This window comes from Actinia tenebrosa, unplaced genomic scaffold, assembly GCF_029948245.1.
Source record: "Actinia tenebrosa isolate PJP-AT-01 unplaced genomic scaffold, QUT_ActTen_1.0 PGA_scaffold2__45_contigs__length_23673736, whole genome shotgun sequence".
NCBI classification, from domain to species: domain Eukaryota; kingdom Metazoa; phylum Cnidaria; class Anthozoa; order Actiniaria; family Actiniidae; genus Actinia; species Actinia tenebrosa.
In genome coordinates this window covers 17,400,244-17,419,256 of record NW_028292579.1, presented here as the reverse complement: position 1 = coordinate 17,419,256, position 19,013 = coordinate 17,400,244, and the positions used below count along the sequence as shown (strand labels likewise).

Sequence of the window (19,013 nt, the reverse complement as noted above, 5' to 3'; positions counted from 1 at the left end):
AAAGCCTGTATAGACTCTTCAGCTTACAATGTAATGTTTTCTCATATCAGGCCACGTGTAACTTCCTTTCGTTTACTTTTTTTTTACTTAGGGTTTTGGAAAAATAAAAATTAAGTGCAAAACAACGTTATTGGTAATAAGGAAAACGCATGTGGTATGAAATAAGAAAACATGATGAAGGAGCAATTGATTTAATTTTCTCTAGGCCTGTTTAATACCTGCCATACAATCCTATAGGATAGGGTCTTTGTCAACAAGTAATCGAAGGGTGTAATGCTCTTGGCTCAAACAATAATGCACGTCTATAAGATAATTGAGCTCAGGATGTATATCTAAATTATTCATTCATGCGCATGCGCAGAAATGTAAAAAACAAAATGTAACGTTCCTGATCTGGATGCTGCGTGATTAATTTATCCATTTTAACCTTTTTAGCAATCTTTTAAAATGAATATTAAGTTAAGCATGCTTATTTTATATGCGCTACACGACGCACTCGAACGTTTTTACTTTTACTTCTTGCAAAATGGACGTTTTAGCTCGACATAGTCGTTGTACTACTTTTCTTAGGTTCTAGGTCTTTCATTCTTTGAAAAAAATGCATGGCAACTCATTTATTATATCATTCATATTTATTTACCCTTTCGAAGATGAAGATTGGAAGCGAATCTATCCTACATTGCTTTCAGGGCTAAATAGAGCTTGTAAGTCGACGGGTCCAACTGATCACGGTAAAAACGCTAATTATAGAAATCATTTACACTGCGTATAATGTATACTCAACGATTTAAACTCAAACTGAAATCATAACCACTTTGCAGGACAACAAATCCTTTCATTAAGAACATTTGAGATAAATGTTCATAAAAGTTCTTTTTGTTTGGACCCAGAAGTCGTTTTTCCATACGCAAGACGTCAGAGAAGATAAGAATATTTGCCCATTTTATACCTCGATTTGTCCTCTGATTATTTGTTTGAGTCTCATCCATATTAAGCCGTAATTTCGCAGACTCTAATTAATGATTAGCAAATATCTTTAAGCAAATGAACACGCCGACTCAAGTGAACGACATGTCCTTGTCAGAAGGGAAACACATTGTTTGCAATCTAAAGAGGTCTTTGTACTGATTATGAGCAGTCGTAGCTCAGTTGGTTAGTGCGCGACCTTCAGAGTTTTGAGGACTACGGTTCGATCCTTAGGATCTCCACGTCTGTTTCGACTTCTCTCTAATCCGTGTAGCTTCAGCTGTAAATACTCTTAAAACAGAGCACTGATGGAGAGAGGGGGTTAGAGTGCGCACCGTCGGCTTCCATTGATAGCAGTTGAATTTCGACTGAAGGAACTACCGACGTTAAATATAGGTGCTTTACCTTTTAAAAGCCTGGTTCACACGAGCAACGCAAACGCAAACGCAAGCAATGTTCACACGTACAACGCAAATGCAAGTAAATTAAGATACGCATGCGCAGTAGTGATTGTTTATAGTTCACACGTATTTTCCTTGCGTTTGCGTTTGCGTTGCTCGTGTGAACTACGTCTTGCGTTTGTGCTTGCGTTTGCGTTTTCTCCGGTTCACACGTTAAAAACACAAACGCAAACGCAAGCACAAGAAAATGGAAAATTTTCCATTCCTTGCGTTTGTGTTACTGTAGTTCACACGTAGTTTTCTTGCGTTTGCGTTTGCGTTGCTCGTGTGAACCAGGCTTTACTGTACATTTTGTACTGTAGTAAGTAGAAATTACTTTTGATATAACTGTACGAAACTCAACACTCCAGTAAATCAATACGGTGGTCGTTCATTTTTAATTGAGAATCATTTATGTCACAATTAATAGACCATCTTATATTAGGTATAACTAAGCTACTAAATTTATAAAATTTCGTTTAATTTAGAATAATTTATATTCCAGCAATCTAACCTATTTTCTACTATACGTAAGCTACTAAAAATACCTAAGAATTACAATCAAGTCAACTATTACTATTTAAAAACGATGCTAATCATACTAAAACGTGCATGAATCAATAAAAATCACTTCTTTTTTTGGTAACAAATCTTAAAAGCAGTCTAAAGGTTGTTGGGTTGGATAACATTTATATATAGCTTATTTAAAAGAGATGCTTGAGGAATGGAACCTTAGAATACACCGATGTGGTTGTATGCTGCCTCCATGCTGCCTCCGATGTGCTTCAAGTAAGAGGTTTCTTTGTACACCAGATTCAAACATCGTTGTCTGGTTCATAAAGCCGTCTAAGCGTAGTAGCTAATAACGAAGGTTGTTTTGGGTAAACAGTTGATGAGCCTAATATTATGAATATCATTTTTTTGTTATTATTCTCTCCAAGAAATAGGGAGCTCCTTAACGAAGATTACCATGCATATTGAAATTTATGCAGCTACTCAACATAAATTCAAGTTAATTACCGAATAAAGCATTTTGTCACTCTTCAGAAATGTGTCTGTGTGCAAACCATCACAGGATATCGACTACCCATAATGCCCCTCGGTCTTAGATCCAATGCTTTAAACATTTTCAACCCGACAACGATTATAGAATTTGGTGTAAACAAACCAATAGACCCGTTTCGGATTGGAAGGAACACAGCGGTAATTTGGAATTCGAAACGGGTCTATTACAAATCAACGCTTGCGATCTGTTTTGAAGATGAGTTTCTCGAGCTGCATCATGGGAATTTCGAGCGTGACAGACACCATGAAGCCAACGACGTAAGAAACAGCAGTAGTAGCAATGAAATGCCAGGACTAGAAAAAAAGGAATAACAAAGACGTGATATAGAGCATGTGCATGTTACATCATAACCAACCATCTTGGTTGACGATACAAAGGATTCCTCATTAGCTTCTCTTATTGGATCAACCAACATGGCGGCTGTTTCATTGTTATTCATATCTCAAGGGATTTTGAGTAACATGGTTGCACACAATATAAGACAGACTGGGACAACTGGCCTTACTTCCATGTTTATCATATACCAGTCTTGCACTCGGTCTTGCATACTAATGAACTAGTATGCATCCAATGAATTTTATATTTCTGGGGAAATATTCTCAACAGAAAATGCTTATATCACCTTTCCGAGTTCAAAAGGAAACCTTTATGATTTGTTTCCCCCTCCGTGAGGGCAGGGACACCACAACCATTTGCTGATGAAATTACAAAGGCAGCACCTTCTCCTCGGTTATTTTAAGACCCTGAATTGAACCACGAACCGCACAACAGACCGACTTACTAGCTGAGCTATCGGGGTAGATGGCTTGTTTTATGGAATGCAATTTGGGTGCATTTGAAAACAACATCAAAAAACTGCGTAAATCGTACTTACTATGTTAACGTCAGAGTAATACATGGTAGTCTGAGTGCTGCCGAAGTAGGCAGACAAGACGATAGGGTGAACAAGATACACACTGTACGTTAGACGACTCAATGGAATCCAGAAACGAGCTGACAACAGTTTGTTAACAAGGCCTGTAGACATAAGATAATATATTGGTATCTCTATTTAGCGGACATGAGCAGTTTTCGTATGACGTGACAAGCTCACGGCGCGAACACGGTCATGACACGGCGAGGCACACGCCAGACCAATCTCCATCCAATCAAATGGCCGAAACATGAAAAAAAAAACAACAAGGCACAGTCACGGTACGCAAAGGTCACGGTACGCAAAGGTCACGGCAATGGCAGACCAATCGCATTGCGCGGAAACTGAAAATCAGTTAATTAAAATTATTCTAGAAAACTTCACGGTCACGACACAGCATGCTTACTGCACGGAAACAGACAGCAGCACGGGTTTCAACGCCCTCTCCATATATTTACAGTTAAACCAACTTCTGTTTATTGACACCTCTATTGGTTTCGTGCATTCCTTGCCGTGAGAATAAAAGGAGAAAAGACGTCGTGGCCCCTATTTTGTTACATGTCATGTACAAAATACATCAAAACCAACCTTTGTGTCAAAGTCAACCAAAATGGCGGCTTTATGACGCCACATGAACACGAAGAATAGACATAAAGAATTGCTCTTATTAACCCAGTGCAGTGTCCGTCCATAAGTAACGAGGTTTTTCAACTGCCTTATGCCCCAATCGCGTAGCGCGCGGGTCATGAAAAATTGGGGAAAACGAGTTTACATAACTTAGTTACGTAAAGACCGAGCAAGCGAAGTTAATAAGATGTATACAGGCCGTAATTTTGCCAATGAAGGCGGGTGAAATTAACCTTGCTATATAGTTTATGATATCGCATATATTTTCCAATCTCTTACCTCCATAACCAATATGACAGACGTACACCACCCAGGCTAGTGCCAGGCCCCATGAGAACCTTGTAAAGGTCCCGTACATGATGTTCTCAGTCTTGGTGAGGGGTTCAGGGTTGTCTTTCCTGACAGTCTTGTATGTACCATACACGGGTGCCAAGGCCATGACTATAGCAGCACACCATCCAAGTATCAGAAACCACTAAAAACATTTATAAAGAATTAACTTAAAATAATCTATAAAATATTTAAACATTAATTTATGAATTAAGACATTAATACGTTGGATTTTGGGAGCGGGAGAAGAAGTCGAAAAACACGAGCTTGTACTGGCCACTTTAGAAACAAGCAAAAGACTGGGGCGAATTTTGAATTTTAAGATCGTTAGGAAAAAAAATTATCACCACCATCATCATTATTATCATCATTATCATCATCATTATCATCATCATTATCATCATCATCATCATGTATGATAATCATCGTGGATCATCAGCATCACGTTTTTCATCATCATCACCATATATCATCAACATCATCATGTATGATAGTCATCATGTATTGAAGGCCTAAACCTCATTTTCGAATAAAATATTTGCTTTGGGTTAACACTTTGATTCCACTTTCATCGGTCATCTCCACTTCCAAACAAGTTAAACTTTCTGAATAACAAGATTTTAGCCTTGTACAACAGCCTTTCTTCAAGAAAATAGTTTTTGGCGCTCACTGCTTGAATACGAAAAGAATTCTCTCTTAATCGCATTGTGCGCGTGGGGTGGGCCGGGGGTGTGAGGGTATGGTTTGGAATAAGGGGGAGGGGGGGTAATGCATAGTATAGTAATGTAACCCTAAGCAAATATGGTTAAAGAAGGTTATTTAAAGACGGGAATTAATTTATTGTATTTAATATTTAATTTATATATATCAAGTCCATGTTATGTCTAGTATGTTTATGTTGCTGTAAATTTACTGTTGTGTTATATTACGACTCCACTGAAACTAGCCTTCCTAAACTGGCTGTTCTTGTAGAATATCGACTTAAAAAAATGAAAAATAAAAATAAAACAAACTTAGTGATAGGGTGTTAAGTCTTACCCAACGTTGAGAAGGCCTCGGTGATTCGTCTTTGATGATGTGGAAGATGTACCCAAGAGCTATGCCGACCAGGTAGGGTGCAATACGGCAATACGGCTTAATATACACGTAGTTTTGGAACTGCGCTTGATTTTGTGCACTACAAATAAAAGCAGGAAAAAGAATGCTTACATCTGTTTTAAAAACGTTGTCGGTAGGAAATCTGAATTACGCGATCCGAGACAATATTTTTAGGGATCAAAACAATAAACGGAAAGAGCACTTGCGCGCAAGTTAATGACGCACAGCGGTAGGGTAAGTCGAAGCTTAAACTGCATTTGGTTACTAAAAATAGCCCAACGAGGAATTTATATGTTATTAAGACGTTTCCCTCTCTTATTTATGTTCTCTCTTTATGGTCAGTTTACGCAAAATATAACTTTATTGATTTAGAAAGCTATTTCAAAGCATGAAAACTGATCTTAAAAATACAACTCGCATACGGTCTATTTCGCTACCAAAAAGATTTTTAGCCGCTTTTTCTTGTATTTTCCGAATCCTTTTTCTCAATAAAAGTCTGTATTTCTTCTGTAGAAAGACTGGAAAATTTGGGGGTTTTTTTTGTTTTTTTGTTTGTTTTTGTTTTTTTTGCTTTTAGCTCCATTTGCACTAAAATAAATCCAGCAAAATACCTGCTCCCGCTATGTTTGTGATATCACGCTACCAGTTTTTTAACGTTCTGATAACGTGCACTGGTTTATTTTCACCATTCTATTCAAGTGCGTTGGCTTCCTGTGGTGTTACGGACTTACTTACTCAAGGAGTTACACAACTTGATGAGTTAGCTGAGATTTTTGGTATCAGGAGAATTCGAAATTCAATCGAAAACAATAGGGTGTCGACAACGAATTACCGTACCGTACCGTAGTCGAGAAATGTACCGCATTAGCATATGTAAGGTACCTGTGCTTAAAAACTCTATTAGCTCAAAGAGGTACAGTGTTGCAAGTCCATGAATAGCTTTGAAAGTCATTGATAATATTGGTCAATATCTTGAAATAGACACGTTCCTCTACTGGCAGCCAGTGTAGTGACTGCAGAACTGGTCTTACGTGCAGTATTTATATATTATGAAGTATATTGTAAAAAAAAAAAACCATTAAAAGCCAAAAAGGCACTATTTAATATAAATAAAAAATATAAATATGAATAACAAAACAATAACTTTAAAAATATCAAAAACTATTACCATTGATATAAAAAATGCATATTAACATGAAGATAAATTAAAATTTACTGAAATAAAATTGAAGTAAAATTTCCAGTTAAGTTCCACTTACTTTCCAATAATACTGCCACTCTGAAACTCGTAATAGCCAATAATGACTGCCGTGGAGATGAAATTACCCAATAGAAGACTGCCAACACTGACAATCAATCCTTTCTTACCATACCTGAAATCAAAAAGTACCAATCAAGGACAGATCCAGCCAATATTTTAGAGGGGGGGGGGGGGGGGGGGCTAATTGAGTTTAGGGGGGCTAATTGATTGTCTTCCCCCAACACAACGGAAAACAATTAAAAAAAGCATCTAATTCTTCAGTTTTGTTTTTTCTACTGAAGGGGGGGCCCTTGCCAATATCAAGATGTTAAGATGTATTGTCAAGCAAGTTAAATCATTATAAATCATTAATAAGGTAGGTTTGCTAGTTCGCATCGTCCGTCCGTCCGTCCTTCAAGTAATCATTCAGTCTGACAGTCCGTCCGTCCGTGCGTGCGTCCTTCAAGTAATCATTCAGTCTGACAGTTCGTCCGTCCGTGCGTCCTTCAAGTAATCATTCAGTCTGACAGGCCGTCCGTCCGTCCGTGCTCCTTCAAGTAATCATTCAGTCTGACAGTCCGTGTGTGCGTCTGTCCTTCAATTAATCATTCAGTCTGACAGTCCGTCCGTCCGTGCGTGCGTCCTTCAAGTAATCATTCAGACTGACAGTCCGTCCGTCCGAGCGTCCTTCAAATAATCATTCAGTCTGACAGTCCGTCCGTGCGTCCGTCCTTCAAATAATCATTCAGTCTGACAGTCTGTCCGTCCGTCCGTGTGTCCTTCAAGTAATCATTCAGTCTGACAGTCTGTCCGTCCGTTAGTGCGTCCTTCAAATAATCATTCAGACTGACAGTCCTTCCGTGCGTACGTCCTTCAAGTAATCATTCAGTCTGACAGTCCGTCCGTCCGTCAGTGCGTCCTTCAAGTAATCATTCAGTCTGACAGTCCGTCCGTCCGTGCGTCCGTCCTTCAAGTAATCATTCAGACTGACAGTCCGTCCGTGCGTCCGTCCTTCAAGTAATCATTCAGTCTGACAGTCCGTCCGTCCGTCAGTGCGTCCTTCAAGTAATCATTCAGTCTGACAGTCCGTCCGTGCGTCCGTCCTTCAAGTAATCATTCAGTCTGACAGTCCGTCCGTCCGTGTGTCCTTCAAGTAATCATTCAGTCTGACAGTCCGTCCGTGCGTACGTCCTTCAAGTAATCATTCAGTCTGACAGTCCGTCCGTCCGTCCTTCAATTAATCATTCAGTCTGACAGTCCGTGTGTGCGTCTGTCCTTCAATTAATCATTCAGTCTGACAGTCCGTCCGTGCGTGCGTGCGTCCTTCAAGTAATCATTCAGTCTGACAGTCCGTGTGTGCGTCTGTCCTTCTATTAATCATTCAGTCTGGCAGTCCTTCCCTCCGTCCATCAATTAATCAGTTAGACCGTCCGTCCGTTCGTTCGTTCATTACTGATTAAAAGCCATGTGTGACATACCTGTAAGCCAACACTAATACAATAGGACTGATGACATAAAACTGCATGTCATTAGCTAAGTACCATGACCATCCCATGCACTAGAGATAAAATATTCACACAAATCAATACTAACTTAACCGTGTAAAGTAATAACATACCTGTATGCTAAAACCAGTATGACAGGGCTGATGACATAGAATTGCATGTCATTAGCCAAGTACCATGACCAACTCATGCACTAGAGACAAAACAGTAGTCCTAATTAATGAAAAAGTAGAAAACACGCGTGTGCTCTCAAAACAATGATGAGGTGCCTGCGGATACAGGCCAAGACTGCCTCAAAAACTGTTAGTTGTGAGGTGTCATAGACTTAGGATTAACACAGTTAGCACGTCACAAATCTACGGTGTCATTGGGCGCTTTAATTCCATTCGCCCGGAAAAACCAGAAATTCAGGATGGAAAAACAAATGGCATGCATCATTCCGATCAGAAAGTTCCGTAAAACGCGGTCTTCCGATTAAGGTAATCTACTTTTTCCGCTCTTTTCAATCCTTCGGGTAGCTTCGCTCTTTATTTACCAATAGCAAACGAATTAACAACTGGATGGATTGGTTTAAATGTTAAACACCCACTGCTTCATATTGGCGGTTTGCTCCCCCCCCCCCCCCCCCCAACCCACCCCCCTTTCTCTAGCCAAAGTCCTGGAAATCCTCTTAAAAACATTCCTCATCACGCTCCCTGTGTTATACTTACCATCTGCGCCATCTCCGTGGGGTAAAAGTTGTTGATATATAAGAGGTTGGTCCACCAGTATTTATCGCAGGGCTGATTAGCCTGTAACTGATACCACAGGGGCCCTTCTCCCAGAAACCCAAGAAGTTGGTCAAAGAACAGGATGACAAACATGTAGGCTGGTGTCAACCTAAAGACAATAAAGACGATACACATGAAACATAAGCCAGTAAAAATAACTAATGCCCGGATCTCCGCCGAAGGTATCTTGGGGTTTAAGTACCATTGTTTTCAAAATTTGAAGCTCTATTTCTCGGAAACTTTACACCGAATCAAAATATGGTGACCAATTTGAATAACTATTGTTTTGCACTGACTAGCCTCTCATACATGTGAAAACGCTTTAATGTTTCCATGTGAACACGAGGCTAGTCAGTCGCTAGTCAGTGCAGTACAATAGTTATTCAAATTGGTTGCCATATTTCGATTCGGTGTATTGGAATTTGACGACTCTACATTGTAAATATATAAAATGTTCAAATATGATATTTAATTTAAAGTGGACTTGTTGGAGTTTAAATCCAATGAAATCTACTTACCTCCAAAATCGATGAAAATAAAACTGAAATAAATTCAACTTCCCTTTACTTTTTTCCATGTGACGAAATGACAGATAGGCAACTAACAGACCACTAGAATAGAAGGACAACTTGTCAGAGAAGCACAATCCGGTGTGAACCTTGCATGACGTCTTTTCTTGTGTTGTGTTTTGATGTGCTGTGTTGTAGTGTGATGTGGTGTGCTTTATTATGGTGTGATGGGGGAGGTGTGGTGTGGTGTCAGGTATAGTGTGTTGTGTTGTGGTGTGATGTTGTGTAGTTTATTATGGTGTGATGGGGGAGGTGTGGTGTGGTGTCAGGTATAGTGTGTTGTGTTGTAGTGTGATGTGGTGTGGTTCATTATGGTGTGATGGGTGAGGTGTGGTATGGTGTCAGGTATAGTGTGTTGTGTTGTAGTTTGATGTTGCGTGGTTCATTATGGTGTGATGGGTGAGGTGTGGTGTGGTGTCAGGTATAGTGTGTTGTGTTGTAGTTTGATGTTGTGTGGTTTATTATGGTGTGATGGGTGAGGTGTGGTGTGGTGTCAGGTATAGTGTGTTGTGTTGTAGTTTGATGTGGTGTGGTTTATTATGGTGTGATGGGTGAGGTGTGGTGTCAGGTATAGTGTGTTGTGCTGTAGTTTGATGTTGCGTGCTTCATTATGGTGTGATGGGTGAGGTGTGGTGTGGTGTCAGGTATAGTGTGTTGTGTTGTAGTGTGATGTGGTGTGGTTTATTATGGTGTGATGGGTGAGGTGTGGTGTGGTGTCAGGTATAGTGTGTTGTGTTGTAGTTTGATGTGGTGTGGTTTATTATGGTGTGATGGGTGAGGTGTGGTGTCAGGTATAGTGTGTTGTGCTGTAGTTTGATGTTGCGTGCTTCATTATGGTGTGATGGGTGAGGTGTGGTGTGGTGTCAGGTATAGTGTGTTGTGTTGTAGTGTGATGTGGTGTGGTTTATTATGGTGTGATGGGTGAGGTGTGGTGTGGTGTCAGGTATAGTGTGTTGTGTTGTAGTTTGATGTGGTGTGGTTCATTATGGTGTGATGGGTGAGGTGTGGTGTGGTGTCAGGTATAGTGTGTTGTGTTGTAGTGTGATGTGGTGTGGTTTATTATGGTGTGATGTGGTGTGGTTTATAATGGTGTGATGGGTGAGGTGTGGTGTGGTGTCAGGTATAGTGTGTTGTGTTGTAGTGGGTTGTGGTGTGGTTTATAATGGTGTGATGGGTGGGGTGTTGTGTGGTGTCAGGTATAGTGTGTTGTGTTGTGGTGTGATGTTGTGGTGTGGTTTATTATGGTGTGATGGGTGAGGTGTGGTGTGGTGTCAGGTATAGTGTGTTGTGTTGTAGTGGGTTGTGGTGTGGTCTATTATGGTGTGATGGGGGAGGTGTGGTGTGGTGTCAGGTATAGTGTGTTATGTTGTAGTGGGTTGTGGTGTGGTTTATTATAGTGTGATGGGTGAGGTGTGGTGTGGTGTGGTGTCAGGTATAGTGTGTTGTGTTGTAGTGTGATGTGGTGTGGTTTATTATGGTGTGATGGGGGAGGTGTGATGGGGGAGGTGTGGTGTGGTGTGGTGTCAGGTATAGTGTGTTATGTTGTAGTGGGTTGTGGTGTGGTTTATTATAGTGTGATGGGGGAGGTGTGATGGGGGAGGTGTGGTGTGCAAGGGCGGATCCAGCCAAAATTTTAGGGGGGCTAATTGAGTTTCTTCCGTCAACACAACGGAAAACAAAAAAAGCATCTAATTCTTCAGTTTTGTGTTGTTTTGTCTCCCGGAGAGGGGCTTCAGCCCCCTTTGCTCCCCCCCCCTCTAGATCCGCCCTTGGGTGTGGTGTCAGGTATAGTGTTGTGTTCTAGTGTGATGTGGCGTGGTGTGGTTTATTATGGGATTGGTGGGGCTGTTTTGTTGTATGTTGTCATTTCTTGATATATTTCCTAATTCTGATAACATTAGACATGTGGTTAACAATAAGTTACTCTCTGACATTACCTTAGAAAGAAAAAGGAATCGACAGAGTAAGTAGCATTAAGAATTCCCTGGAAACTGAATCGCTGAATAACTGATAATTCCAGTCCAATGTTCTCTGTACATAAACATGTAAAAATATATGTCACTACAAAATATACCTTATAAAAATGGTGTTGTTATCCTTCAAGTAACATTCAAATTTCTTGAAAACTATGTACCATCATTGTTTTTTTAGGTCAAATTCAAGTTTAGAATTGATTTCTAAGGAAAGAGGAAAATCCAGAGAACCTGGAGGGAAAAAACCCTTCAAAACACCAGGGGGAGGGGGAACAAAAAAAAAACAACTCTAATCACAATTGACATTGAGCCTAGCGGGACTTGAACTTGTGCCAGTAGTATTGCATGGTGAGAAAGCACATTAGCAGCATATATCACCCGTGCTTCATTCCTTCTCAGGGGCTGCGGAGAATATTGAAAAGTGGGGTGGGGCCTGGCATTTGATTTTAAGCATATTCTCAATCCAATTTCGGGAAAAATACGTTTTTTATATACATTCGTATTTTTGACGCAAAAAGTGAGGGGGCTTCAGCCCCCACCCCCCCCCCCCCCCTCCCCCCTAGCCCCCCAGCTCTGCGGTCCCTGCCTCTCTTCCCTTTTTTCTACTGGAGTCATCATCATTATGCATCCTTACCAACTGCTCCACCAATTAGTTGCCAGAGAAAGGTATGGCCTAGTATGACCCAGAACATACTGAGAACCCTCATCCCATTGATGGATGTGATGGCACTTGAAGGTACTTTAGTGTCCAGTATGCGATTAGTGTTTTGAATCAATGAAAAACACAGGAAAAACTCAATGATGAAACCTGAAACAATCCAAATTGTTCAAAATAATAATAACTAGCTGTTTTCTTCCATTTGACTTTTTTTTTATCAGCTGCCGGGTGATTGAGGGTATTGCTTGAAAACATATATACAATATTATGTACTTAGAACCTGCATTAAGGATGAAGTTGGCCAGCAGCTTTGCTAGATATTTTAGACAACTGCTAATGTAACCACAGGAAAATGAGTAATGTAGCAAGATAATAGAATGGGAAAGAGGGTCTAAGAAGGGACATTATCCACATATATTCTCAGTCTTCACTCCCCTACAAACAAACTTTCAAACAATATAACTCCAGCTTGAGTTTGGTAGGCTGAGTATGTTAAGTCCTGATAATTAACACATTACTTAGAGACATGAAAGATTTAAAGTCAAGAATAATTATTATGATGTTAATTATCCACCAAAGTATTAGAACTATAAGTAGCATAAAGGCCATTATTCACTACTGGCTGAGAACCTGTGAAAATCCTGTGAAAAACCTGTGAAAAATATCTCTCAATTTTAGGAATTTCACAGATCTTTCAACGAATTTTCACAGGATTTTCACAGGTTCTCAGCCAGTAGTGATTACTGAAGTATTAATTATTAGTATATCATAGCTAGAACACACTCACTTTTCTTATTTTGGTTAACCAGTATTAGAGGACTTGATTCGTTAGCAGAATAGTGGGGCGTACCAAAGTTTTGTCCCTCATCCTTTCTGACAATAAATGGTTCTGATTCTTCAGCAACAGCAGCATTGTTGCTGGTGACTGGCATGAAGCCATCATTCTTGTTCACATGACTAGCAGAGGATTTGGTTTGACCAGTTCCTGATATAAGCTCAATGAGAGTCCCACAGAGACAGAATGCCAGTATGACACTACAGAATGTACTGTGGACAAAAACAATATCAGCTCAATGAGAGTCCCACAGACACAGAATGCCAGTATGACACTACAGAATGTACTGTGGACAAAAACATTGATTGATAATATGAATAATAATAGAAATAAGGATATTCTTAATGACTCGATAGTCAAGAAGAAACTCAATTATATTTGTAAAACTCAGTAGATTCTGTTTGGAACAATCATAACCTCATTGGAACATTCCTTAGAATATATTGCAACATACGGTATATTTTATTGGCAGGGATCAAAGAGGGGGAAGGGCTGGGGGTCTAGAAAAATCCACCCCCCACCCCCCATAATTTGCCACCTTTTTTGAATATTACTTGTTTGCTATTTAAAAATCACTAGCCATTGCAATAAATATGTAAATGCCCCCCACACTAGACATTGCACTTCCGAGGGTCTCAGTTAAAACTCTTATTCAACTTGAGTGAGCCAAAATCCCCCACTTCCATTTTCAAAATCACTCAACCTAGACAGCTTCAGACATCTAGACTGTGAGCAGTTACACATCCCTTCTGACTCAGTAAAGATGGGTGTTTTGGTTGGTGTAACCGGCGGCAAGGCGCTCAGCTATGAATCAGATTGCAAGTGGTTTTGACAAAAGAATTTATTGAAAAATTCACACAACTTTACAATACATGAAAAAAAAACGGGAACGAGATTACAGGATATCTCTAATGAAAACAAGAAAAATATTTACAATGAGATAAAATAAATTTGTAGCTTATCTAAATAGCTAAAAAGTTATGAATAAAATACAGTTTTGCTAGATATAAATAGAAACGGAAATACGTAAATTACGTCACAGGTAATTTGAATATTGCATACTGATTAGCAGTGTTTACAATACGCGAGTGAAAATTACTAGGTTGCAAAGTTTAATGTACAAGTCGGTAAACCGTTTAAAATGAACTAAACCAATGGAAAAAGCAATAGGAAAAATTGACTAGAGGTTAACTATGGCTTTAGGTAAGTATTTTAACCTTTGTTTATGACAAACTAAGAATTACACGGTTTACTGAACACGCGGTCGCGACAATGACCTTGAGTGTAGAGTTTAAGTAGCGAACAAATTAAAGGTTGGAAAGAAAAGGTCTTTTATCCCGCAGTTAAGGCTATTTATCGTAGTAAAAAGGTTAAACAAGCGAGTAAGGCGGTAGCGATCCTATAGTAAACGTTTTAAAGAGTTTAAAAGACAAGATACACTCAGCGTGATTACTAAATTACTACTGCGTGAATAACTTTGTACTAAATTACGCGCTAATGCGACTAGAATTACAACAACATGAAACGAATGCTTAACAAATATGTAGAAAATCTAAGCTATAAAATATAACGACTAGTTAACGATATTAACATAGATTTGTCCTAAATCTATCCTAGGTATAAGTGCAAAAGGCTTCAAAGATTCATACCTTTACATCGTAGAGAATTCCTTGTCTTGATATGTGCAACGTCTTCAAGAACTTTTACTACACTGATTTAAGCTTAGTTTGGGCCTATTTTTATGGAAAAACCTGCATTCTTAAGACCTTACACATCCTATGCAATGTTGCACGCCCTAGGCGCAAACAGGATGTCCCAAACACGAACTTACGTAAACAAGCGCCAAACCTAGGCATGACTCACTGTAATGTAATTACGTACGGAAATTATTTCTTGCTTACGCATTTTCCACGCAAACAGTTAACTAAAGAATTACATTCCTATGTGTACACGAGGCATTCCTAATTAAAAATATAGATTTATGACTAAATAATTACTGTCCAAAATAGTGTCTTTTGACTCTGTCACATTGGGATTCCTGTTGATGTGTGCAACAACCAAAATTCTCATCTTTACCAAGTCTGGAGAGAAAAGTGAGACCGCACGCAGTCTATCAAACATCTGGAGTTTTGGCCTCAGTCAACCGAACTCCGAATCCTGATGAACATGGATCGCGCTGTCTAGATCGCATAATTTTGAAAATCAGTGTAATTAATTTCTATGAAACATTATTTCCCAATCCCAAATAGTAATAACACTGACTTTTCCTCCTCTCAGTCTATATTACTGTAAATTGAAACCTTTAATTGTTTCTATTGGACTAGATTAAATATATTCTAATAACAATTTTATCTACTACCACAGTAATCTCAATTAGTAATCTGCACAATGGAAAACCACTGGAAGGATTTTACCAAATTGTCCCATGAAAAAATAGCAAGAATTAAATACACAATAGTAAACACTTGTCATACTATGTCAATTGTTTTCTTTTTCTTTTCTTTTCTTTTTTTAACTATTTTGTTGTACAATTAGTCACTTATTATATAACTTAAATTGTTTGGCCGGCCAAGTTATAAAATCACTCTAAAAAATGAAATTCTAATTTTGATAGAGCATAAGGAGTATTTTACACACTTACATGGTAAGAACGACACCATCAGTGAATTCAGATTTCTTTGCACAGTGAACTGTTTTGGTACTTGGTACCATTCCTTCACCAAGTGCATCAGGAATTAAATGAATGATAGACTTCAGGCCAAAAGCTGAAATAAACCCCAAATATATATTATGTCCAGCATAATGTCAATAACGATTAGTTAAAACTCTGGGGGGGGGGGGGGGCCAGGGGGGCACTCCTATATATAGAGGGATGTGGGGATGCTTGTCGGAAATTTTGAAAATGACCCCTAAAAGATACCTGAGTTCTGTGCAGTTGAGCGTGGCGACTAATGATATTTTATCCCTAAAAGGTACCAATTATATGTATCTATGATCTAAGTGACAGAAGTCAGATAACGAACAAAAAATAAACATCCTGAATTACAACTGCCATTCTGACTGTCATCATACGTAGCTTTATGCCTCAAAAACACCCTACTGGTTATATTTGTTTATTCTCCAGTAGTCCTTTTATATTAGATATATGTGAAACCTTAAGAGGTACCAAATTGTAGATCTGGAACCCTAACAGAGTCCCCCCCCCCCCCCCCCCCCCCCCCCCTTTCGGCTTGTCCTTCTGTTCCCCTTTGTGGCCAGTAATACTGATTGAATCTTTGATTGATATTATACAATTAATATGATAATTAAATCACTTTTTATACAGGGAAACAAATTCAATATCTGCAAGTTTACTCAGGTTTATAATTTTTTTACAAAGTCTGCATGGATTGAAATGTTGCACGAATACAATTCTAAACTGAAATGTTGTTTTTAACTGAAGATAGAGGCAGGCTCGATTACTAAGATTATTAAGTCACAGTGATGAGACATTAATGCCTGGGCTAAAAAGTCCATTATTATACATGTATAATTGCAGTGTAGAGAGTTCAATTGATTACCTTTAATAATATCCTTTAGACCAACAGCTATATCAGTCTCAGTACATTCTTTTGGAACACACAGTCCTACCTTAAAACCACTTCCAAATGGATTATTTTGACTTGGGGGAAGAGACTAAAAAAGGATAATAAAAAAAAATCTTAGCTAATATTTGAGATCTAGAAAATAATTGGCATTAATTGGCATTTCCTACACCATTTTATATTTATGTTTATATAATAACGGTGGAGCGTCTTAATAGAACTTGGAATATTGAGCTTATACAAATAAATAATTATTATCATTATTTACAGCTAGATCCTAGCTCTCACCTTGTTAGTAACAGGTCCAATACCAGCCAGACAGTACGCTGCACCAGGGATACTTGTACACTCACTATACGAACCTAACCATGCTGAATGCCCGACCATTATGCCAGCACCTGGTTTGCCGAGAGCATCAAGATCTAAAAATCAATAAATAATAATTAGTATTAATAAATACATATACTTTGTGTATGTGAAATGTAAATAGCGCTACATATGAATACCTGTTACTTTAAGAGAACCTTTATAAGAGCTTTCTAACTCCTTTTCACTCCCCACCCTCCCCCCTCCCCCACTCTCCCCACCTCCTAGAGAATGTGTCTATCAATAGGAGCTAGTTTATGGACCAGTAATAAACACGCAGATTATTTAGCATCTTCATTATCATTATTATATATTTATAGAAAAATATTTCAAAAAATAGGTAAGGAAATAAAAAAATCAATAAAAAAGTAATAATTAAATATAATTTTTGTATATGTACTTATCAGAGTTAACAACCTCGATGAGTACTAATATTTTTTTAAATAATAGCAGCTTCAGGATATTAGCAACGGAAGTAGTTACGAGCCACCTTAAATAGTTTTGTTACCATAGATTTGATTACCTCTTGCTATTGACTGTATGTCAAGCTGAAGTTACGAAACAAATACACTGTATTGGGCGGTATCTGAACTTTAGTTTTACAAACCAATATTGGATTCGACTTTAATGTGAGTTCAAGGTTAATTTTTACCTTTTATAGCAATATAATTCAAACATAATCAACCAATTATGAGCTTCATAAATAAATATACCGTTGTCTATAAGCACAAATTACACGTATTCACCTCATCAGTTTAAAATAAGATTCAGATAAAAAGCAATTTTCAAGCAAGAAAAACAACTTACATCGCAACTGCAAGGCAATGTTTGTGATATTTTCCAATTCAATAAGCGAACGGTTACAATGCGGAGAAAGTGTATCGTTTTTTGTAGCGGCCAGACGTAGATGATTCAGCTCCTCCAGATAAAGTTTAGAAGCCCTGAACATGTGTGGAGTGAGGGCTCTACAACTAACCACAAATAAAGCTGATAACAACAGCACAAAGCGAATAATTCCAACTACTGCCATGTCTTTAGTTTTTCGCTTTAGACGTACTAATTTTTAACCATGAGTCTAGCGACTCTAGCATGTCCTAAGCCTTTGGACTTATGTAAATCAAGCCTCAGAACAAAGACGTGCTCACGTGTCGTCATAGTGGAAGTAATCTGTGACCTTAAAAGGTCGTGCAAGAAATAATGCACAGTCATTCTACTATAATTAGACGTTTCGTAAAAATCTGTTTTCAATCTATTAACAATGGAATACGAAAACGAGTGCGAGTGTTTCATTTTAAAGCACGAGCCCCGCGGGGGTCGTTAAGCTTGATAATAAACAAAAATTGTATAATTATGATAAATAGTGCTTTTAGTACAGTGCAAACAATATAATCGTGAAACTTTAGTAATACTAAATAGCACAATTTCATGCAAATTCCATTGTTTTCTATTGTTTAATTTGCACTATTTTGCCTATTTAGTAATTAGTATTTCACGGTTTTAGTGCGTGCACTCTAAAAGCGTGAAACTGTAATTGCTAAATAGTACAATTTTGTGCTATTTTGTTAAAAATTAGTTGAAGCGTGAAGAGCAAATGCGCACGTGCTTCGAATAAAATAATAACACAATACGCAAGTGAAATGGTTTTGAGAGGAAATTTTTTTCAATAACGTGTATTAAATAATTGCAAAAAGCGCATTTTTAAAGGGGACTTGTAGAGGGTTCGACATGCCGTAAAACAAAGTTATTTATCACTTGACACGGTTTTCTTTGTTATTCACAAGGCTTTCGTTATAACCCTCATTATAAATGCGAGGTCAATATATAGTTATTAACCCGGTTAATAACTATATATTGAACTTGCATTTTATACACCTACTTGCAAGAACATTTACACCTACTTGCATACGAAAATAGAACATTAGTGATTTAGTGGGATAGGAATTATGTCAAAAAACAAAAGAAGATCACTGAAGCCGAACTTTTTCTTTTGTCTTTTAATATATTTCTTTCTCACTAAATCACTAATGTTCTAGGCCTTGAAAATGTTATATTCTGAAGTTTGCCGCGAATGAG

The 19,013-nt window shown here is 38.3% G+C and overlaps 1 protein-coding gene across 3 annotated transcripts; it reads right to left on the bottom strand.

Annotated features, from left to right (window-relative positions):
* Positions 1 to 1,783: 1,783 nt before the first annotated feature.
* On the bottom strand, positions 1,784 to 18,066 carry LOC116292482 (nose resistant to fluoxetine protein 6). 3 transcript variants are annotated; one of them, XM_031699812.2, is made up of 15 exons: positions 17,748 to 18,066; positions 16,863 to 16,996; positions 16,551 to 16,665; positions 15,632 to 15,755; positions 12,943 to 13,202; positions 12,132 to 12,305; positions 11,462 to 11,555; positions 9,474 to 9,566; positions 8,896 to 9,064; positions 8,299 to 8,378; positions 6,700 to 6,813; positions 5,381 to 5,519; positions 4,292 to 4,487; positions 3,347 to 3,489; positions 1,784 to 2,765 (listed from the first exon to the last, which is right to left on the bottom strand). In XM_031699812.2, the coding sequence occupies exons 1-15, from the start codon at positions 17,968 to 17,970 to the stop codon at positions 2,643 to 2,645; spliced, it is 2,181 nt and encodes a 726-aa protein (XP_031555672.2). In that variant the 5' UTR covers positions 17,971 to 18,066; the 3' UTR covers positions 1,784 to 2,642. The 3 variants fall into 3 exon arrangements, with proteins under 3 accessions (XP_031555672.2, XP_031555671.2, XP_031555673.2); XM_031699811.2 differs by lacking the exon at positions 8,299 to 8,378 and adding an exon at positions 8,159 to 8,238; XM_031699813.2 differs by lacking the exon at positions 8,299 to 8,378 and adding an exon at positions 8,159 to 8,238 and having other exon boundaries at positions 13,006 to 13,202.
* Positions 18,067 to 19,013: the final 947 nt, after the last annotated feature.

Bases quoted from the DNA above. Each gene is read 5' to 3' on its own strand.
- LOC116292482 (XM_031699812.2), bottom strand. From the start codon at position 17,970: ATGGCAGTAGTTGGAATTATTCGCTTTGTGCTGTTGTTATCAGCTTTA. The intron at 16,997-17,747 runs GTAAGTTGTTTT...ATTGATTTTTAG, and splicing joins CATTGCCTTGCAGTTGCGAT to ATCTTGATGCTCTCGGCAAA. The intron at 5,520-6,699 runs GTAAGTGGAACT...TTTTATTTGTAG, and splicing joins AGTGGCAGTATTATTGGAAA to TGCACAAAATCAAGCGCAGT.